The sequence below is a fragment of the Colletotrichum godetiae genome (assembly GCF_030913485.1).
Source record: "Colletotrichum godetiae strain CBS 193.32 chromosome Unknown BDP55scaffold_26, whole genome shotgun sequence".
Lineage (NCBI taxonomy): Eukaryota > Fungi > Ascomycota > Sordariomycetes > Glomerellales > Glomerellaceae > Colletotrichum > Colletotrichum godetiae.
Window position 1 is genome coordinate 115,541 of NW_026851274.1, and position 21,775 is coordinate 137,315.

Sequence of the window (21,775 nt, forward strand, 5' to 3'; positions counted from 1 at the left end):
GCCGCGCAACACTCGTAGCTCCTACTGCAAGGAGCCTTGATATTCCAAGATGTCTGCCGAGGGCGTCGATGCTGGTGAGTGCGCAACTACACGTAGCGCTTGCGCGCCGACCGGAATGGGTAGGATCCAGCGTACTGATGACAACCGTGTATCATAGCCGCGCCGAATCTGAACCTGAACCCCGAAGAGAAACGTCTCTATGGCCAACTGTTCCGCCAAGCCGATACCGAAAGCGTAGGAGTTGTGACGGGTGAAACCGCTGTCAAGTTCTTTGAGAAGACTCGACTCGATTCAAGAGTATTGGGAGAGGTAAGGAGCAGCCAATCCCTGAGAAACGGTGACGGTAGCTGACAACAACGACTGCAGATATGGCAGATCGCCGACAAGGAGAACCGGGGGTTTTTGACGCCAGCAGGCTTTGGGCTGGTGCTGAGACTTATCGGTCACTGCCAAGCTGGACGTGAGCCGACGACTGAGATAGCCCTCCAACCAGGACCTTTGCCGCGTTTCGATGGCATGCCTCCTCCAGCAGGTCTCGCGTCTCCTACACCTCCGCCCGCTGCCGCTCTACAAGCCCAAGGCACTGGCGGTGGATCCATCAGAATCCCTCCTCTCACACCTGAGAAGGTCAACCAATACTCTGGATTATTCGAGCGTCAGCCGCTGCAAGCAGGCAATCTCTTGCCCGGTGACGCGGCCAAGTCCATCTTTGAGAAATCGGGCCTGCCGACCGAGGTGCTGGGCAGAATCTGGCAGTTGGCCGATACTGAACAGCGCGGAGCATTGGTTCTGACCGAGTTCGTCATTGCCATGCATCTGCTCACATCCATGAAGACGGGTGCTCTTAGAGGCTTGCCCAATATCCTCCCAGCACCTCTCTACGAGGCCGCAACTCGACGTGGACCTCCCGCTCCCAGGCAATCACCCACCGCAACTGGACCTATCTCCGCAATTCCGCGACAACTCAGTGGCACGGCCCAGTATCGTGCTGGCAGCCCCCTTGGTCGCCCGCCCATCACTGCGCAGACAACTGGCGCTCCTGTTAGCGACTGGCTGGTCACTCCCGACGACAAGCAGCGCTTCGACGTCCTTTACAACGACTTGGACAAAACTCAAAAGGGCTTCATCACTGGTGAGGAGGCCGTCCCCTTTCTCAGTCAATCGAACCTCCCCGAGGACGCTTTGGCCCAGATCTGGGATCTCGCAGACATCAACTCCGAGGGGCGTTTGAATAGAGACACTTTCGCCGTTGCCATGTACTTGATCCGTCAGCAGCGAACAAGACGCGACGGCACTGTTTCCCTCCCGGCATCACTCCCACCCAACCTCATTCCGCCTAGCCTGCGGACGCAGGCCCGCCCTCAGACCTCAGGTTCTCCGTTTGATGCTCCTCCCCCGCCCCAACCCCAGGCACCAGCTCCGGCTCCCGCCCCGAAGTCTGCTCTCGATGACTTGTTCGGCCTCGATACACCGCCAGCACCCGCTCCTGCGCAAGTTGCCCTGTCTACCGGTGGCTCGAATGCGAACGATCCCTTCGGCTCCGGCTCCGCTGTACTAGCACCCTCTTCCCCAATCCGACCGTCGCCTACGGGAAATCAGTTCAAGCCATTTGTGCCCTCTTCCTCTTTTGGCCGTGGACTTACAGTTCACAACACAGGAGATTCTAACTCCGGTCGCCCCCCTGCCCCTTCAGCGTCCGAAGATCTTTTGGGAGACGGTGACCCTGAGGTCAGCAAGAAGTTGACAAACGAGACGGCCGAGCTCGCGAACCTGTCGAACCAGGTCGGCTCTCTGTCCAAGCAAATGCAGGAAGTTCAGGGCCAGCGCACGACAACGCAGAATGAACTGAACCAAGCCAACTCGCAGAAGAAGAACTTTGAGCACCGCCTCGCCCAACTCCGTACCATGTATGAGAAGGAAGCTAAAGACGTCGAATCTTTGCAGGTGCAGCTCAATACCTCGAGAAACGAGACGAAGAAGCTACAAGGCGAATGCATGACATTGGACGGCACCTACCGAGACTTGCAGACGCAGCACCAGCAAGTGTACGCCGCACTGCAAGCTGATCAACAAGAGAATGCCAATCTGAAGGAGAAAATCCGCAACCTTAACGCAGAAATCGCTCAGCTCAAGCCCCAGATCGAGAAGCTCAAATCCGAGGCGCGGCAGCAAAAGGGTCTTGTTGCTATTAACAAGAAGCAGTTGACAACTAACGAGGGTGAGCGTGACAAGCTTCAAACTGAGATCACTGATCTTCACAAGAGCCACGAGGAGTTGTCTCGCCAGGTGAACACAAGCTCTCCTGTAGCGTCGTCGGCCCAAGTAGCTAGCCCAACGCCCTCGACCGCCAGTGGAAACAATCCCTTCTTCAAGAGGACAGGTAGCACTGATATCATGGGTACTTTCACTTCGCCGCCACCTGCTAAGCCTTCGAGTGGTGACAAGTCCTTTGACGATGTCTTTGGTCCAGCGTTTCCTCCCGTAGGCTCTGCCAGTACCCCACCGCCTGCTACCTCGTTCAACCCGCAACACACAGGTGCGTCGACCGCTAGCTTGGGCTCGTTTTCGACACCTCCTGTTTCCACGCCTCCTGCTATCAGCAGGCAAGCTACTCTTACAGCTGAGCCTCCTGCTCCTCCGCAGTCAAGACAGATCAGTTCGAGCTTCCTGCCGTTTGGCGACGCAAATGAATCTCTGAGCTCTTCTCGGGCTGTTTCACCGCCTGCTTCTCGAGCTGAGGGCGATGTTGAGACTCCTCAGGCAAATTCCCTGCCTGGAGCCTTCCCCCTGGAGCCTACGGCTACGGGTCAGAGCACGGCATCCACTTCAACTGCGAGCTTCCATGAGCCCGCGGCTCAAGGTGATGTAAAGCCTTCGAGCAACGGAGCTGCAGCCGCGGGTGTGGCAGTAGGAGTGGCAGCAGGTGCGGCAGCGGGGGGGGCTGCGACAGGCAGCGCTGCGGCGGATTCTGACCCATTTGCAGCAATGGGCCCGAACGACGCCAAGGCTGATTTCGATGATGCATTTGCAAGCTTTACTAGCGCGCACAATAACTCTGACAAATCCGGTACTGACACAACCAAACCCTTCTCAGCTTTTGATTCTGAATTCCCACCCATCTCCGAGCTTGATCGCGACGACGATGACGACGATTCGGACACTGCCAGTGAGGGGGGCGGCTTTGACGATGACTTCGCCCCGGCATCCCCTCAAGCCAAGAAGACTGAACCTCCTATGGAGCCCAAGGATGCCACTTCTCCGACTGCACCTGTGGCTGCGGCTGCTCCTCCTGCCATTGAGGACCCGGCCTCTCCTGCGCCTATCCCCGAAGCTCCTGCTGCGGCGTCTACTTTCCCCGAGACATCAGAGGCTGACGTTGCCCCAACGCCCGCGACTACGCAACACCCGGAGCCCAAAGCTCATTCCTCCTTTGACGATCTTGATGACGAGTTCGAGGGTCTAGAAGATGCCAAAGAGGGCTCTGCCGATGATGACTTCCAAACAATCTCTAGATCTGGCCTGGACGATTTCAACCCGGTCTTCGACAGCAGCCCGCCACCCAGCCAAGCCAAGACAGAGTCTACTGCGTTTGGACAAGAGAGCAGCTACGACTTTGGATCAGTGTCGCCAAACCCGGCCGCTGGTGAGAACGCTGGTGCGGCGTCGAAGAGCCCAGCAGCGGCTCCGGATGCACAGGACTGGGATGCCATCTTTGCCAGTCTCGACTCACCGAGTGACGCCAATGCAAACCCCACAGTAAATGCTGCTGCTGCTGCTGCTCCTGCTCCTGCACCTCCTGCAGAAGAGACTCGACCAACCCCTGGCAGAGCCCTCACACAAACCGGCGAGCATGATGACCCGATTCTAAAGAACCTCACCAGCATGGGCTATTCAAGAGAAGACTCCATTCTCGCCTTGGAGAAGTATGACTACAACTTGGAAAGGGTAAGTTGATTTTCTTTGAGGACTGCATGTATGCCTCCTTTTTTATGTGACTAACTCTTTCGACAGGCGGCCAACCATCTCGCGAGCCAGTCTTAAGAAATAGCAGAGCACAATTTAGAAGAGCACAGAAACGCAGTTTGATTTCCTGATGGGAGGCAAAGGGACGTGAACCCCCATGATTGCAAGCGTCTTATTTCCCCTGCTTGGCCTAGGAGATACCTGAATGTGTTTGGAAGTTATTCGCAACCCACCCCCCTTTACGCCAGGCCGCTTGATTCTCTCCTTGGATTATGGTGGACCTCGGGCAATTAATGTGTATGTAGGATGTACATGTCGATTCAACACCACTAGCATAGCAATGTTACAAACCTTTATTGACGTTATGTCTCCCCGCTCATGTTTAATTATCCGAACAAGTAAAAAGTGACAAGGGATTGCTGGGAGTGCCATGATTCCCCGTTTGGGGTGTGAGGATGCATCTCTTGGATACTACAGACAAAGCTAGCTTTGTGCGTTGCAGTCTGGACCCATCACTCGGGACAGTAACATCATTCTCATATAAGCTCATCACATGTGCAACTTTGGTGTTGTTGTTGAATGTTTGCGCCGTACCCTGAGTCCGAAAAGCCGTATGATCGAAAGACGAAAAAAAAAAATGCCCAAGTGTTTCCTCAAGCATCCATGTTTACCGCCTAATTTCACCCATCACTGCACGATGGAGAAGAAAGAGAAAAAAGAGTACGTCAAAACGTGATTCATCCATATTTACAACCTCTTCAGAGGTAGAAAGCATCGTTTCCACCTTCCACCCTTTCAGATAACTTCTCACATCCTTTGCGTGCCCATTGTCCTCGTCACTCGGGCTCGACCACCCCCCTTTGGGGGCACTCGAAGCCATTATTGGACTGCAGCTCGCAGTGTATATATAAACAAGGCCACGTAAAGGCGGCTTCTCCTTGCACCTCCACTTCGAAATGTCCATTCTTACCCGACGTGTCCTCGGCCATCACTTGACCTTGCCCATGATCGTCTCGGGCCCCCTAACGACGTCAATCTGCGCCGCCCTCGCCTTGACGGCGTTGAGCATGCTCCTCTCAAAGTCGTCGCGCGAGCGCAGCACCGCCTCCACCCAGTTGACCTGCAGATCCCAGTACGCCGTCTTGAAGGCCTCAAACGTGTCGGGGATGGCGTCCTTGTCGACCGTGATAAGCTGCAAAAAGTACTCGGTGACGCGCCACGTCTGCTTGACCGAGTTGCCGACGTCGGGGTTCGGAAGGGCGCTAAAGTACTCAAAGGCCGTCGAGATGTCGTTGAAGAGCTTGTCCTGCACCGGGTCGGCGCGGCGGAACTTTGCGCCCTTGTTGCGCACCGATGAGAGGTACCGCACGAGGAGCTCGTCCGAAAAGATCTCGGTGAAGATGTCGACGAGGGAGTGGTGGAGAACCTGGCGGTAGTCGCCGACGTACTCCTCAAACGTAACCACCATCTGCTTCATGGCCGTGCTCGTGTACCACTTTGGCGTGAAGAAGTCTGCCATGACGAGCTTGAAGTCGACCGAGAAGATGAGCTGCACAAACTTAGTGATGCACCACGTGCTGAAGTCGATGTAGCCGTCGCGCAGAAGCTCGACTTCGGTCTCGGCCCGCTCCATGTACGCCGGCGACACGAGCGGCTCAAACTTTTGCTTAAAGTTGGAGAGGTAGCCGAACCTGTTTTCTTCCTCGTTGTCATCGACGCACGCAATCTGGTCGTTTGCCGTGCCGACGAGCCAGTCCTGAAGGGGCTGAAATCCCTCGAGCTCCGGGACCTTGCCCGTCTCAAATCTGATGGCCTCCTCCTCAAGCATCTTCTGCCACGACTGTTGTCTACCGCGTAATCTCAAGAACATGGCGTCAATAACACCCTCAATGACATCCATACGCTTCGAGTTGGCCGCAGCGTCAATCTGTTCACGCATCATACGCCACATGTCGACGAGGTTTCTGGACCTAAAATAGCCGTATTCGTCTTGGTCCAGGTTGGAGCCTTCGACATTGCGCTCTGCAAAGTCCTTTTGTTCTGCATTGAAGATGCGCTCGATCCATTCGTCGAGGAACTTGATGATGAGCTGTCGGAAGTCACGGACCAATTCCGCCTCTCTCGAGTCTATGACGTGGGGTATGAGATCCTCCTGCTTAAAGCCGAGCTTCTTCATCTTCTTGTAGTACTTTTCCGGGTAGTTGATAATCTCCAACGTGTTGGCAGAAGCCGCGTCTGGGTCGTCAATCATGCCGGTGAGAAAGTCGTGCATCGTCTGGTGGTATATATCGCCGTACACCTTGAGGATCTTCCACTTCTTGGGCATCAACGGCGTCATGCCCATCTTAACGGCATTCAAGTCGTTGAAATACCACTTAAGGATCTTGTCGAGCGCTGAAGGGTCGTCGAGGAACTCTCCTCTGGCTTCGTTAAACTGGCCCTCTACACTTATCTTGATGGCCTGTGTAAACTTGTCCTTGTACCCTCGCACCTTTTTCGCGCCGTCCGTAATGCTCTGGAACCTCGTTGCCATCTCCTTGTGATCCTTGAGCGCCTCTTGCAGTGCCAGCACCCTCTGATCACTCTTCTCTTCAGCTTCGATGACCACGGCGAATCGTACCACTAGTCCGTTGTTGTCGTTAACCACCAAGTTGATAAGATTCAGCGCCAGGATGCCAATGTGCTCGTCAAACCAATCAATCATGGTGTCGAGCCTCTGGAAGTAGTCCTCGAGCGTCGATTCCAGGCTCGGGTCTTCCGCCCTCTGTATCTGTTCCATGGCATCGTCTCGAATGTTTCTCAGCTGTGTCAACTCGTAGTGAATAGGCAGCAGGTTAGGCATATTCTCCTTATCCCCCTCGTCCTCGTCCAGCAGGCGGTCGACAATTGCGAGCCGCTCGTTAAAGGTCTCGAGGTTCTTGCGCATGGCCTCGACGGCTCCGAAATTCCGGTGAGCCTGGGAAACGAGGTTGATACTGTTGAAGTCCTTGATCATGTTCTGCGACTCGGAACACAGGCGGTCGATCTTGATCATCTCCTCCTTGATCAGCTGCACCGTCTTCTGGCCGTCCGTCAGGCCCGTCATGCCAGACTGGGTGGTTTCGAGCTGCTCGCGCAGGCCGCTGCGGAGCTGAGAGTCGACAGCTGTCTTCTTGCGAGAGAACTCCTGCTTCAGACCGGCGATCTTCTCGAGGTCGTCTGGGTGGCGGAGGAGCTCCGCGAGCTTAGGGATGGGCGCATCCATGGCGGGCTGGCTCTAGGCAGCTGGGCTGGGCTCGCCAGCTGTTGTCGGTTCGTATTATGAGGAATTCGGTCGATGAATGGTTGGCACTTGTTCTGTCGGTTGGCTAGGGTATCAATTGCGCATTCGGTAGTGCAGGTTCGGGGGTATTTTCAGTGCTTCGTCATTAATCATGTCGTTGGTGGGTGTTACTGTTATGTGTTGGGCTGGGAGGTCATCGCATTGCATGCCGCGACTCGGTTTCGTGTACCTTGCATGGGGGGGGGGGGGGGGGGGTCCAATTCCCACCTCAAGTCCCAAGGGAGAGCTGGGGTTCCTTTGTTGGCCTGTGCGTTCCCGTCCCCGAGTTCTGCGAGTGACTTTCTGCAGCGGCCTGTGCACTCGAGAGCTGCCAGGACTGCGCACTGCAGCACATCTACCAGAGGGTATACAACAATGGGTGAGTTGTATATGTGATAATGTGTGATAAGACACTGTTCGTCTTTCGCTCCTCTGAATGATAAATTTTCTTTTTCTCAAGTCTATGAACCCCATGGTACCTCACCCAACTTTCGTTTTCCTCCCTTGAGATGCTGCCAATCCAAGAAAATGCCCCTCCGCTCAATGCCAAAAGATGAAAATACATAATGCTCTAAACTACAGATCAAGTAGAAGGCGCAGGATCCCGTCGCATCATTCAATCATGGACTTTCCAATCTCGCTCTGCCAGCCCTCGGCCCTCTCAAACCCATTAGAGTGAGTCTGGTAGTCCATTAGGGCCTGATATACCTCGGCCTTGGAACTCAGAACAAAGGGACCGTACTGCACGACCTCCTGGTCAAGAGGTGTCCCGGCAATGAGAACAAACCTCGCGTCCTTGTCTGCGCCGGCATCAACCTCAACATTGACAATCTCACCTTCCTCCTCAAACACGACGTTGTGGAACTCGTCTACGACCCTCTTCTGCGTCCCCTCGCCAAAGATGGCCTGCCCCTCAAGCGTGTACGCGAAGGCATTCCACCCCTTGGGCACCGGCTGCGCGATCCGCCCGCCGGGCTTGATCTGGACATCCAAGATCCACACGGGCGTGTACGCCAGATCCCGCACCGAGTCGACCCCGTGGCTCTGGCCCGAGATGACCTTGACGTGGACTTTGCCGCCGTCGACGTCGACGGTGGGAATCTCCTTGGCTCGCAGGTCGCGGTACCGCGGCTCACAGGCCTTGAGGTGCTTGGGCAAGTCGACCCACAGCTGCAGACCGACGTTGGCGCTGCCGTCCGGGTTCTGCTTGGGCATCTCGGCGTGCATGATGCCGCGGCCGGCCGTCATGAATTGCAGGTCGCCGGCCTCGATAGTGCCCTTGTTGCCGGCAAAGTCCTCGTGGTCAACGCCGCCGTGAAGGAGGTAGGTGATTGTCTCCTGGCCGCGGTGGGGGTGGTCCGGGAAGCCCGAACCGGGGGCGATACGGAAGTGGTCTTGTAATCTCGTGTTAGCAAAGCTTGGACTCTACTGCGTATCCGTAGGCAGGCTCAACATGAAGAAAGGTGAGCGGGCTCTTTGGGGGGGAAGGATAACTCACCAAGCATCAAGAATGGTGAAAAGTTCTTAAGTTGAGGGGTGCCGATGGAGCGGCGAACACGAGCACCAGCGCCTTCGGCCTGTTCCACGGCCAAGAAGACCTTGCGGATCGCGCGAGGGACGGACATGTCGGTGGCGTACAGGTGATGGTCTACTTGTGATTCCTGCTGCTGCGAAGACTTGGCTTCAAAGTCGAATACGCTTCCGTCCTGAATATTGCTCAGAGAGTTGAAGAAGCTCGTTGCGGTCGCGAAGGCTACGCCCACTATGTATTCTCGAAAAGTTACAATCGATGCGATTCCAATAATGATGGATAGCCAAAGTGAGAGGGACTTCATTGATGAGGGGCGGCGACCAGGGGTGATATTTGTACGTGAATCCCTTCTCAGCGGGCTTTGGTATGAGAGTGAGAAGAAGAGAGGTAAATAGTCTAAAAGGAAAAAGATGAATCTATTTGATCAAGGACCTAGAGATACGTTGCCTCTCTCCACATTGCGAATGTTACTCTAGCATAAAAGGGCTGCAATGTGCACAGCAATAGCATCGTGAGGAATCGTCTTATGCGCTTCTCTGGTAAGCAATGGCGCATTAGTCAAATTTACATCAGCAATGGAAAAGCAGGTCTCTCAGTCTCTCGGCGCGAGCTTAGCCCACCCTCTGTGCCTCTCTGCCGGGGTCCATGCGGCTGCTAAGCACCTAAGGTATCTTAGGTAAGGCAGGGCAGGTGGGTAGGTACGACGGTACACTCTCAGCCTCTCGCCTAGCAGGGCATCTTTACGTCAGCTATCCGTATTGAACACTCAGGGACGTGGGGACCTTAAGGAACGCTAAACTTGCTAGGAGGCTGCAAACAGTTTGTTTGCTTGGTAACTTGCTGGCTAATGATGTAAGCTCGTAGCCAATCACCGTGACCAATGACACCATGCAAGAGCCGCCAATCAGCAGCCAGCAACCTTCCCCAGTGCTCTCTCTCCTCCCCAGGTCTCTTAGCGGCTTGATCTGATGTTGAGCGCAACTTATTGCTCCAGACTGTCCTCACAAATATCAGAATGGAATAGGTATAGAGTTTGCCTCACTCTGAGTTTGACTGCCCCAACTCCTCACGGTAGCTTTTGCGTCTACTTATGCTCGGAATCTTGCCTGTGCGAGTGAACTCCCACGTTAGTCAGCCTCTTGGTCTCACGCGGTGCGACGTCACATGCAACCGTCAGCTTGGCTAGGAAACACAGAGTGTCTATTAAAAATATTGATTCCTAAGAAAGATCTGATACTAACTCCAGGTCCAGCACAAGTTCAACCTTTCGAAAAAGATCAACGTCCGCCGAAAGTCAAGCCGTCTTAACCGTGCCCATCAACCTTGAGGGAATATCGGGCGCCTTGGCGGGCGCCATCAGCCCCGGAGGAGATAGCCCCAGTTCGATTGGCCTCCGGAAATGAAGGGCCGGAGCGGCGCACTATATGCCTTTCTCTCTCCACAATCCCGTCTCTCTCTTGCTCCCTCGTACACCACTGGTTGGAACAAACAAAGGAAAAACCAACGTAGCACACAAAAACAGTACATGAAAAGCTCTTTGTACGAGGTATAGATTCCGTTCCTTGCTTTATGTCGTAGAAGCGTTCGCCATCATGACTGCGGTCATAGAACCTGGAATTGGTTCAAGATTGCCGCCGAGGGAGGGAAGGGTATATGAAATGGAGGGGGGAGGTAAAACATCAGCGAGCTGTACAGTTACAAGCCATTGCGCTTAGTTGTTGACCTTCTCGTTGACGACCTCCTTGGCCTCTTCCTTCTTGTAGTGGATGACGTCGCCAACCCAGATAATGAGTTCGCTGGTGGTGATAAGGGCGGTTCCGATGAGAGCCTTACCGTAAGCAACAACGTTCTCGCTGCCAACCTTCTTCTTCTGCTGGCTGAACGTCTTCAAGACGTGGTCCTTGGCCTCGAAGCCAGTGCGGATAGGCAGGGCAATGATACCCTTGGCGCCGGCGTAGAGCTCCTCGGTAGGCTTCTTGACGACGGGAAAGCGCTCGTCAACCTTGGTCAGGGCCTGGTCGCCAAGGTTGTCTGCCTTTTCGGCGTAAGGGCGCAGGTATCCCCAAGGACGAGCGAAGTAAGGGAGAAGAGGCTCGGCGAAGGTCTTGTAGGCAGAGTCGCTGTAGACCAGGGACTTCTTGCCGACAGGGTGGTTTCTGAAGGTAACGACACCGTCGTGTACTACGGGGTAGTCCAGCAAGTGCTGTTATGGACGGTTAGTTGGGGGTTCCGACAAGAGTCAAAGTACAATTGCATTCATTGAGAACGCACCTGAATAGCAGCCGAGGATACGCTCGGAAGGTCACCGTTGACTTGGGCCATTTTGGGCATTTAGTAGATTAGCGGGGGTTGCGTGGGAAAGTTGAGGTTGTTAATTCGTCGAAGCGTGAAGCTCGGCGAATTGTGGTTGAGAGTTCGAGGTGGGTTTGCTGCGGAGTAAGCTCGTGCGCGCAGGGGAGAGCTTGCAGGTTAGGAAAGCTGCGATTGAGGCTCGGGAGCAAGGATTCGTGGTGGATATGGAGGATTTACTGAAGGACTCGATATCAGAACAGGTCACGTCCAGATCAGAGCTGCAAAGGCTGGGGAAGTGAAGCGAATCGAGGTATTTGTTGGACCGAAGAGTTGGGAGAATAGGAAGACGGGAAGGTTTTGGTTGTTGGAGGGGGAAGAATCAAGAGCAAGACGTATTGGAGGGAGGGGGGGGAAGGTAGTAGGTAAGGCAAAGCCAAAAGGGAGGGAGACAAGACGAGACACATGAGAGAGAGAGAGGCGTGGAAGGAGGAGAGGGCAGAAAGGGGAGAAGGAGGGAGACTCACAGATAGCAGCAGAGGGGTGTCGGAAGGCAAGACTGAGAGGAAGCTGGTTGGATGGAGGAGAACGGCTGGAACGGAGAAGAGCGTGTACAGATGGGTGGTGACGAGGTTGACGCCACAGACGGGTATGGACTGAAATGAAAGTATTTATCTACGTCTTGGTCGAGACGAACAGACACGAAAGAGAGGTGAGAGCTAGAGCATGAGCATGAGAGCCCACCTCATCGCCCACGTCTTGTTGTACGGGGCTGGCCTAATGATGTTACCTGAACCCCTTAGGATGCGAGACTAGATTGATTAGCGTGTGCTTCAGACATTCACAGGTCGAATGCGAGGAAAGGGACGCCCAGGAATGCCGTGGTGGCGGGTCCGGCCCAAGTATCCCTACCAACGAGGTACATGCGCCACATGCCAGTGGGATGTCGTCTTTTTTTTTTTTTTTTTTTTTTCCTGGTGGTCCTTCTTGCTGCTCTGTTGCTGGTCCTGGTGCTTTCTTGTGTGCTCCTCTCTACGCATGCACTGCTGCAATTCTGGATTGGTATTACCCTTCCCTGCTCTGAGTCAGGTATTTGATGCTGCTGATGCTTTTGACGAGATGGAAAAATAATAATCATATTTCTCTGCCTGCTGGATAATGTCGTAGAAGATTAATACAATTGGCAAGGTCAGGTACCTAGATAAATGTTCAAGAGGTAGCTGCTCAAGCCACATGCAATGGCACCTTGCACTGCTGACGGCAGCTTCTAAAGCACCTATCCCTGTCCGTCCCGCCCGTGGGCAGTAAAACCCGCAGGGCAGGTGTGTGTGTGCAAGCACCTCACATTGGTCGTCTAGCTATCTCTCGTTGGACGGAACAGCTTCGGCGACAAACCCGGCGATAGGAAGAACAATTAAGGTAAGAGCATTATCAAGGTAGGACGGGCAAGTACGTTTGGTAAGGCGACCGAACAGTTCTGTAGGTAGTATCAAACTTGTCTGTAGCTGTAGCAAGCAGCAGCAGGAGCAATGGCTTGCATGCGTCCCTATCGTGACCCCGGCTCGTGACATGTGAAAGTGGTACACGAACTCTCGCCCCGCCATATCGTGTCAAAGTGGAATGCTGGAAGGGACGGAGAGAGTTAAAAAAGAAGAACAAAAGAGGGTCTCGGCCGTGACGACTGGGCAGGGAAATTTCTTAATTCTCTCTCGTCAAGAGTCAGCAGATAGCACATTAAACATATGATCCCGTATCCATACTCCATACCCCGTGAGGGAATAGAGATTTTTTTTTGTGGAAGGCTCCAAGCAGAGGCATGTGGTCCAGCAACAGACACGAAACGGATGGTGAGGCCAAGGTGAGGAGGAGGGGGGGATAAGCTCCCACACTCGAGCAGTCGCAGCCGCGTTCCTGAGATGCCCAAGTACTGTGTGTCCTGCGAATTGTTGGCCAATTCGGTTGCGTCTGGATCAGACCATTGCAGTCCTCCAACGAATGAACGGAATCGCCCCCTTCCCCTCCCCTTCCATCCGTGCCATTCCCTCCAGCACGGAAGACATACGCGAACGCACGGCGCTTTCCTACATGCCGTGGACGGACCTTGGGACCCGTCATTATGTCATCATGAGAGTTGATGGTGCAAGCAGCAAGTCAGCAGCAATAAGGAAGCACGGAAGCTCTACCTACCTACGGAGTACATACCTATAGCACACCGAAGGGAAAGGGAGGAGAGGAAAGAAGCGCCTGGTCAACAAGTCGCTGCTCAACACGTATGCGTGCCTTATCTGACAGTTTGCCGGAGCACCCGCTGATCTGTGTCCCAGCGGACGGGTTACTTCCACCCGCCACACACTCTCAGGTTCTGTGGTTCTCTCCACTGGTGTCCAGTCTGTGTGTGAGTTGCTGGATGATGGATGAGACGAGGCGCTTTGAATGACATCTGCCTCGAAGCTGTCATGCAATCAGTCACTCATTTCTGCACGAGTAGTGGCTCTTTTGGAAGATGATCTTTGCCAAACCATTGGGGGTCCCCTTTTCCTCCTCTCCATACCTACAGCATCTTGTCTCCTTGACTTTTCCCTGTCCATCCTCTCACATAGGTACTCAGATATCTCGCGTTCCTACTTCGTACTCCGTACGCATACACCATCTTGAGTGTCAAGGAGGGGCAAAAGACCCCCAAGCTCCTCCCGCAACCCAATAGGCCATGCCACCACCCTTGCTTATCGCTTCACATCCCCCAAACTTTATCACGGGGAGATCCCAAGCCAACGGCTGGCGCTGGCCCTGCACGACCACGCCCTAGACCCAAATAGCGGGATACAGCAAGCCAATCTGGAGGACGAGTTTCACACTTTCTTCACCTCTTGGTGCTCTTGGTGCACTTATTGCTCCTCTACTCATCAAAATCCACTCCATCGCGTACCGACTAGCCCAAGGTACCTGACCTAGGCGGCCTTGTGGCATACGCTTGGATGTGATGCTACGCGGTCCGGTCTTCAGCCCACTCGAGCTTGCGTGAGGTGGACCGTGGGATGGTGAGGGGGCCTCTGTGCCTCCAATCTTGCATCCCGTTGCTTGTGAAGCTCCTCCGTCCTGGCGCTGTTTCCTCTTTTGTTGGCAGCCTTCGTAATGCTGGATGACGCCGTCGCTTGCCCCCCAAGAAATTAGATATAACTTGACCCGTGACGCGCCAGTCGTCCCTTCCAATCTCTATCTGTCTTCGTGAAGCTATGGCCTCTTGATGAACACAAGAGCTATCCTTCCTAATCACTCGACCCGCCAGCACAAATTCGCCTCCTCGGGCTCGGACTGTGGCCTCCACCTTACTAGGTATGCTGCCGCGGCTCTCATCGTCGACGATGCCGTCTTCGTCCAGCTCGGCCGGGTGAACAATCAAATGGCACCTCGGGAGCCAAGCATTGGAGGGGACAACATAAACCCACCTACCCGTACGCCGTTGCCACTTTCAAAAAGGTCTCATCTCTCACCTTACTGGCCATCAAAGCGACGACCCTTTTTTTCGGTCTTCCCACTGCAAGTACTACTCGGCCATTTTCTGCTCCTACCCGTCAAAGATAAAACCTGGAAATCATCGAACAATTTTGACGTGGTAGGGGAGGAAGGGAAGCAAAACCCCTGTTCCCTGATTGTGTCCCTTCGTTCCCCACCTGCACCAGCCACATGTGCCCACCTTCACATGTCAGGCTATGTCTCACCTACCTGCAGGGACAACCTCAACGTTGAGAGCTCTTGCGTCCCATTCTACATGCCAGTGAGAAGTGACGTGAAATGCCTACGGGCACCTTTCTTCGTAAAGTATCGGAAGCTATAGATGCTGGAGGAATTGGTGAAAGTTCGGATGACGCTGATTTAAAGTGTCATTTGGCTCTCGTGCTCAGCTTCTCGCACGTCGTCATTCTGCGAGTTTGCGACAAAGTCGTCATGGTCTGCAGCCGCGAACGCGCTCGAGATTGAGTGAACGCCACGAGCTAATCATTCAAGAGAGACATGATATCAAAAGGTGTGCAAAGACGGGAGTCCTCCCCTCCCGTCCCATCCATCCCTTGCGAAAGCGAGTACCGTAGGCACACGCTTCCCTCTGTCGTGGATACGTGGTTGACGGAAGAAGGACAGGTGCAGCGGGGCGTGGATGCCCCTGCATCCTGCGCGAGAACTCAGCATCTTGAAGTGTGCCATCCATCTCAATTGTTGGAGGGAACGCTTCCTTCTGCAGCGTAAGCGGGAAAAAGAAAGAAGAAAAAAAAAAAGGTCCAGTTCGCCACCTCTTCCGATGGGAACGCGGCACTCCGCAACTCTTGGCTGGGCTCGCTCTTTTGGCTCTCCATAGCCGAGGACCTTTTGACCGCTTCGGTTGGCCGGAGAATGCGAAGCTGCGGCGGACCGATATCGTTAAGCCCGACACTCGGGGTCTCGGGCTCCGGGAAAAGAGGGGCATGTTCCGAAACCCCCGGCTCCTTGGGATAGCGGCCCCATAATATCACCGCCTCTGGTCCGGAATGGCCAGGGGTGGGACGAATGGAACCCGGTTTTGAGAATGCCCGGGCGCTGGAACAGGGCTGGCCTCAGAAATCGCTCTGCAACGTCGCTTCATTCGACATGACCCCAGCAGCGAATGTGAGCTACGGTTCGCAGACCAGTAGGAGATGGTATGAGTCGAAGGATGGCGAGACGGTGTGTCCAATGGCACTGGACCTGAAGAAAGTTTCGAATAATCTCTTGTTTGAGCAGAGCAGCCTCGGAGTTACATGAATAGCGTCTGAAGCTGAGGGGAAACGTGTTTTTGTTGATGAATCGGGTCCTAGAAGTGGCTCGTCGAGTTGGCTTCTTTGAAATCTTTTCCTTGACAAAGAAAGGAGAGGCGCCACGAAGTAGGTGGCCCCGTCAAGCTTCATAAGCTTCACTAGCAAAGGCCTTTGAACCAGAAACTTGATCCAACTTGTGACGCTACACATGGGATCCTCTACCGATATCCGCTAGTGACGACGGGAAGTGGAATCGAAAACGGCTTTGCCCGCAAAACCAGGGAACAAGTCCTCCGCCTCCGAGAATAACTCGACGATGCGAAACGCCGTTTTCTCGGTCTCGAGTTGTTTCGAAACATGGAACTAAATCTTTTGCCCAGGCCCAGCCCGTGTTGACTCGCCATCACCACGGAGCGGCCGTGGCTAGTACTGATGCCGTAGCCCCGTCGTTGAGCTTTCACCAGACGGGTATGGCAGACCGGCCCGCTTGAGCACCCGCTCAGCCTTGGAATAGCATCACGCCGTCGTCCAGACCCACGAGTCTCGCCCCGTTTCGATCGCGCGGCTCGTGAGGCCAAAAAAGCCGGTTGCCAGGCCTCGTGGAAACTCGTGGACAAGGGCACATATTCGATATCTTGCGGAGACAAGATCTATGCTCCTGCGGTAGCCCGTTTGGTTGCAGATACCGCGTCCTCTCGGCGCGTTTCTGGTATCTGGCGGATTGATTTCATATCGTCAGTCATCTTCGACACGCAAGCCAGCAGAGGCTCTTGCGTTGAGAAGCGAAACGTAGTTGGGCCATGACCAGGGATTCCAATATCACAACACGAGGTGAGGTTGACAGGGGCTCTTCCAGGTGACAGATCACCCGCAATGGAGAAGGCCAAGAATCTGGTCGGGCGTCAGAGCCTCAGAGACGACGCATAAGGTACTCGAACGAAGGAAGGCGCTCAGTCGAAGGAACGAACCAGGTTTCTTAGGGCTACGGGCGGCAGTCAATATTGATTTCCATCCATCTCAGGACGGACCCGTCGCACGGCCCGTTCAGGAGACATGAAATGCTGACCTTGGCTGTCAAAGTTTTTGTAAACCACCTCTTTCACCTCTCTCAATAAATGACGGCTCATACTCTCGAGGGACAGTGCGCCGAGAACTCATTTATCATGGGCTGAGGTTATTTCGTATTGAACGATTGGCAAGGCTCTGGAGACTGGCACAGCGTCCGTCTGTCCGTGCTGCCGGGGCCACCGGGAAGGGCGTGACCGTTGAGAGAAGTCTCATTGTGATGGAATCTTTATACGTACTCGAGGGATTCGACCTAAAGATGAAATTGCGCAGACAAGAGCATGGCATACCACGCTGCCTACCGCTGACTACGTCGCAGTCACATTTCAGGATCGAGGCATTGTTTGGCCTTGAACTCTGAGTTCATCGGCAACTACTCCGTAGTATCACCTTCATTTTGTTTCACCGCGTTTGGGCCACTTTTCCCTTTCTTTTTCTTCCTTTTTTCTCGTTTTGACGAAGTGACGGTTCACTCGGGTAGGTACGTACCGACAAGACCAGGGTTTCTCATCAACAACGGTGATTGAGCCAGGGATACGGATGGAGACTTTGACCCAATACCACTTTCACGGTCAGTGTTTGCAGCCTGCAGGAGGACTGAGTGGATTTAGGTATGTATACGGAGTATACGCAGTTTGCCCCCATGCGGACTTTGGACCAAAGAGATCGAAACCAGCCTCAGATAGATAGAAGACGGGGATCGCCCGAGAGCCCGCTGTCGAACATTCAACGAGATGGGGACCCGGGGCTGCGTTGCTGTCGACGAACGGGGCGTTGCTGTAACTGGCCCTCTGTGAATCAGTGCGTACCGCAGTATGTAGGAGATAAGACAGCGATCAGGACCTCGGGACTCGTGCTCAGATCGCGACAGGGTCCAGGTCAGTTCATCAGTAGAACGCGCAGCTGACAAGTGTAAATTGATCCATAGCTGGGTGGCACCAACAACTTTGCAAGGAAGAAGCCAGGGTCACCAGAAGTGGAAAAGAAGGAGGAGCGAAAGGTTTCTTCCTCGAGGAAGCTCACGACCCCCCTTCTTTGGTCGTTCTCCCAGCCTCCGGGGCTGTGAACAATAAAGTCCCCGCCGTATAGCCAGGCAAAGTCGGAGCAACGTGGAACTGGGCCTGTGTCCGGCCCGTGGGGGGGACCATTGTTCGGGTTACAGATCCACGGCTTGCGTTTTATGCGGACCATTAATACAGCTGGCCAGCTCTTAATACGGACGAGATATCCAAAGTCGCTGTGTGCGCCGGCCCCGGGAGGGCTCGCCAGCGTCACCCAGACTGCCAGATTTTCCCAGTATCCAGAGTGGCGGGTCAAAGCGCCCTGATGGATGTGACGCTTTTCAGACATCTGCGGTAGTGCAAATCGGGCCGCGTCTGCTGTAGATGACAGACGGAGTTCGTGGATTCAGCAAAATGGGACGGGCTTATTCAAACGATGGTGCGTATGGCTGGCCTTGGTGGATACGCGGGCATCTCCAGTTCCAGTCCACGGGACGCAGATTGACGGGGGGTTTTTTTTTTTGGGAAGTGAAGGCGCAGGTTTCACTATATCTGGTGCATTCAGATAAGTAAGCATACATCAATGGGTTTGAGGAAGCAAACTGCACTCGCCAACAGACAGCAGTGCCCCTGCGAGGCTGCGATCACTTGGTAAATCAGCACATACTAGTCTTTTTTAGTCCATCTATTTGGAGGTGATCTCACGGATGTTTGCGGTCCATCAAACACCTTGTTTAAATGGAGTGAGCAGCTCCCACTTTCGCAAAGATTGGACGACATTTGTTGATGAGGCCCATCCGTTAGCGCGGCCAGCGCTTCGTTGATGTCCGGCGACAGAGTGTACGGATAGTTTGCACTTTGCACTGACAGTCCGATGCCAAGCACGAACAGTTTTGCCTCCACCAGTCGAAAGCCATAGATCGCCGTTCTTGCACACCAAACCGGCATCGGGCTGGGTCGCGGGGCTTTCAGCGTGTTCTGCTTCTGCCCTCTGTCGTGATCCATATCCTGTGGCTTCCAGTCGTCCCGCAAACCGGTTCAGTTGATTTGAGATGTTTTTTTTCTCCGTCGTGGAACCAAGGAAGCCCCTGATTGAAGATGCAAAGCTGCCGCGGATGAATCGCGTCGCGCAAGATACTGAACGGAGACTTAGTGCCATGGAGCCAAGGTCCCGCCCCGGCAGGCCGCCCACTTCGGCCCCCGGGGCCTAGCGTTGATGCCCATGGCCATGATTTGCTCGCACTACGGAGCACCTGCTGAGGCCCGATGGCTCGCAGCTGGCTGATGGGCGTAGCGCGTGTGCTAGATTTTGTGTGACGGCTATCGCTAAAACAGTAGTGGAAAATGTCAGCATCCTTATATCAAAGTACCGTGTCCTGGGGGCACAGGTAGCCTGCAGCACTCAGTGCAGCAGCCCACACGGATCTGTCCCATCGTCAAACACACAAGCCTCTCTGTTTGTGTGGGATGTGCTGCAGGTGCGTCGATCCGGGTTCGTTGGTCGTGGACACCCTTCAGCCAACCAGTCGAGGAGCGACCAGGAGCTGTCGAGTTAGGTATCCTGTAGGATGTCCTAGACTCCAGGGACGACCCGTGCAAGGAGAGAGTGTCTTTGGGGGGATCAGAGATGGGGCTTGAGCGCTTCGGCAGATGATCTTTCTTGAGCTTGAATTCGTCATCCATCTGGAGAAGACCCCTAGAAGGTTGCATTTTGTGCGCGTTATTTTGCAGGATGGCTGGCACGCCGCACGGCTGGCTGGAACAGTGGCAAGTTGGTTGGCAGTGCACGTTGAAGGTGACTTGGGTTCTCACGCCCGCTCGGATGCCTTTTCCCTCGGTGATTTGCGGTTGCGATAGAGTGCCATCGAAAGTGCTACATGGAGACGGATTAAAAGTCATGATTCGTTGTTGCGGCACATGGCACATGGTGACATGGACCTTCGTATCGGAAGGTCTGCCCAGCATTCTATGCGTGGAATTGCATAATCGTATTGAGCTGATGTTTAATGATCTCCCTGGTCAAAGAACAAGCGGATCAGCAGAGTGCTATTCCGTCCAAACTTTTGAGGCGTTCCTACCATTCAAAAAAATTACCCTATCGCCGGTCCGTCCACCATGCACAGCACGCAGCACACCCCATTCGTTCGCCAGGTATCGAAAGAAAGTATCCGTACTCCGTAGGCGGCGCGCCGGAGTACAGACGAAGGCGAGAGGGGGCGCGTCCCATGAGCCTAGAGGGGCGAGACGTGAAGGGTTTGGCGGACGGTAAGACAATGCAAGCACTGGCAGGCCGCAGCAGCCTTTAGACCGGGGACGACAATCGTGACCCAAAACAGATAGCTGTCATCGTTTTAGGCCCAATAAACCAGGGAACTGGTGTAATCGCCAATCATTCCGTGGAAGTGTGTGGTGAGGAAGAGGCGATAGAATTTCCAAACGAGACTGGCCAATTTCTTTCGAGAGCAGTCGGTACTGAGCGGCGTCAGCTATGACTGCCATTGGCTGTAGACCATATATCTCCACTAAAGAGAAGTGGAGATGCAATATTAGGTGAACGACCAGGAAGGTCCAGATTTTGCAGGGGTCGTTCTGGATTCGACCGGGGGGCTCCTCCCTCATCCACTTCTTCTTTGGAAGCAGAGGCCCGTGCGTGTGATGGGACCTGATGGGACCTGAACTGAAGGGAACATTTCAACGTGCAGCAGGAGAAGAATGTCAGAAAAAGAAAGAAAGAAAAAAAAAAGGTACCATCACCATTCATCGAGGGGATTGGGGCAAGCCGCGAACACAAAAGGCTGGAAGGGAAAAAAGAAACGGAGAGGAATTGAAGGAGCTAGCATGCCGCCGCATGACGCTAGCATTTCGCAAGTGTACGCTAGTTCCTCACATTTTTGCGGGCTCCCACGAGTCGACTTGTATCTCTGGAGGAGTCAAGGACGGGAGTCTACCTACCTTAGGTCAGTGACTACTGCCGCTACAACTGCAAGTGCTGCAAAGAGGCTTGACGGCTTGCAATCCCCGGAGCCAACGGCAACGGCAGAGAACAGAGACACGACTCGACGGCTCTCCCACTGGTGTCGAGTGTCGAGTGTCGAGTGCAAAAGGGTCTTTGCTTCTGCCGATTGGGCTGAGCTTGTGAAGCGACTGATTCAAATCGACCATCGGATCGTTTTGAGGGGCTTACTTGCTGCACGAATTGCAGTATTAGTTTGAAATTCGGGGTCCTTTACGTGTGCCGCGGTGTACTTTTCAGACAATGTTGATGTATCTGTACCCAAGTACACCTGAGGAAGGTAGTAATTGCCCGAAGCGGCTTTGTTTCGTTTTGTCTTTTATTGTCTTCCTTTAACCGCTTGTTCCAACGGTTCTTCTGTCTGAGATGGATAACGCTTGGCTCATTGGGGGTTGGTTGGCTGGTGCTGACGGGATGGGTTCGTCCTGCTTTCCCCTGTTCCAGCTGCCATGTGTCCCGTCTCCCATCCTTATTCCGAAGGCATTGCTAGGTTTTCGGTGTAAATCGGGATTTCGAAGCCGGATAAGCTATTGGAAGCTCTAACTGAACTCGCTTGGCTTTTGCCGATCGACTGCTTCGTTCCCTTAATCGCGGCGCATGGCGGAGCTGGGAATGTCTCAGTACACAAAGGAACAGAGAGAAAGGAAGAGAAACGGTTTCCACCTCAGGGTTCTCTTGTTGTCTGAAATTTTGAACTGACCATTACTACGTAGCTCGGGCAAATAACGACCTCACTTTTCATCCTTAATCGACCTTGGTCTAGGTACTCCGCATAGCTAGCTGTATGCAGTAGCTAGAGGCAAGATACGGATAGTGCGAGTGCGAGTGAGGCGTGCCAGGTAGTGC

General features: G+C 54.0%; 7 protein-coding genes across 7 annotated transcripts; 2 read left to right on the forward strand and 5 right to left on the reverse strand.

The window, feature by feature from the left end:
• Positions 1–49: 49 nt before the first annotated feature.
• On the forward strand, positions 50–4,041 carry BDP55DRAFT_633113 (UBA/TS-N domain-containing protein; the record flags this gene model as incomplete). Its single annotated transcript, XM_060572510.1, has 4 exons — positions 50–74; positions 158–309; positions 367–3,945; positions 4,012–4,041. 4 exons carry the CDS (start codon positions 50–52, stop codon positions 4,039–4,041), a joined length of 3,786 nt encoding a protein of 1,261 aa, XP_060428293.1.
• Positions 4,042–4,787: 746 nt separating this feature from the next.
• Positions 4,788–7,440, reverse strand: BDP55DRAFT_180900 (exocyst complex component Sec6). Its single transcript, XM_060565818.1, has one exon. The coding sequence runs from the start codon at positions 7,205–7,207 to the stop codon at positions 4,952–4,954; it is 2,256 nt and encodes a 751-aa protein (XP_060428294.1). The 5' UTR covers positions 7,208–7,440; the 3' UTR covers positions 4,788–4,951.
• A 180-nt stretch (positions 7,441–7,620) lies between these two features.
• Positions 7,621–9,410, reverse strand: BDP55DRAFT_612313 (RmlC-like cupin domain-containing protein). The gene is made up of 2 exons (XM_060571204.1): positions 8,763–9,410; positions 7,621–8,658 (listed from the first exon to the last, which is right to left on the reverse strand). The coding sequence occupies exons 1-2, from the start codon at positions 9,097–9,099 to the stop codon at positions 7,877–7,879; spliced, it is 1,119 nt and encodes a 372-aa protein (XP_060428295.1). The 5' UTR covers positions 9,100–9,410; the 3' UTR covers positions 7,621–7,876.
• Positions 9,411–10,506: 1,096 nt separating this feature from the next.
• Positions 10,507–11,117, reverse strand: BDP55DRAFT_633116 (uncharacterized protein; the record flags this gene model as incomplete). The annotated part of the gene is made up of 2 exons (XM_060572511.1): positions 10,507–10,998; positions 11,067–11,117. The coding sequence occupies 2 exons, from the start codon at positions 11,115–11,117 to the stop codon at positions 10,507–10,509; spliced, it is 543 nt and encodes a 180-aa protein (XP_060428296.1).
• Positions 11,118–14,034: 2,917 nt separating this feature from the next.
• BDP55DRAFT_181028 (uncharacterized protein) lies at positions 14,035–15,002 on the forward strand. Its single transcript, XM_060565819.1, has one exon. The coding sequence runs from the start codon at positions 14,329–14,331 to the stop codon at positions 14,917–14,919; it is 591 nt and encodes a 196-aa protein (XP_060428297.1). The 5' UTR covers positions 14,035–14,328; the 3' UTR covers positions 14,920–15,002.
• A 2,792-nt stretch (positions 15,003–17,794) lies between these two features.
• On the reverse strand, positions 17,795–18,265 carry BDP55DRAFT_729689 (uncharacterized protein; the record flags this gene model as incomplete). The annotated part of the gene is made up of 1 exon (XM_060579602.1): positions 17,795–18,265. The coding sequence occupies one exon, from the start codon at positions 18,263–18,265 to the stop codon at positions 17,795–17,797; it is 471 nt and encodes a 156-aa protein (XP_060428298.1).
• A 372-nt stretch (positions 18,266–18,637) lies between these two features.
• On the reverse strand, positions 18,638–19,842 carry BDP55DRAFT_633118 (uncharacterized protein; the record flags this gene model as incomplete). Its single annotated transcript, XM_060572512.1, has 2 exons — positions 18,638–19,123; positions 19,363–19,842. 2 exons carry the CDS (start codon positions 19,840–19,842, stop codon positions 18,638–18,640), a joined length of 966 nt encoding a protein of 321 aa, XP_060428299.1.
• Positions 19,843–21,775: the final 1,933 nt, after the last annotated feature.

Bases quoted from the DNA above. Each gene is read 5' to 3' on its own strand.
- BDP55DRAFT_180900 (XM_060565818.1), bottom strand. From the start codon at position 7,207: ATGGATGCGCCCATCCCTAAGCTCGCGGAGCTCCTCCGCCACCCAGAC.
- BDP55DRAFT_612313 (XM_060571204.1), bottom strand. From the start codon at position 9,099: ATGAAGTCCCTCTCACTTTGGCTATCCATCATTATTGGAATCGCATCG. The intron at 8,659-8,762 runs GTGAGTTATCCT...CGAGATTACAAG, and splicing joins TTCACCATTCTTGATGCTTG to ACCACTTCCGTATCGCCCCC.
- BDP55DRAFT_181028 (XM_060565819.1), top strand. From the start codon at position 14,329: ATGAACACAAGAGCTATCCTTCCTAATCACTCGACCCGCCAGCACAAA.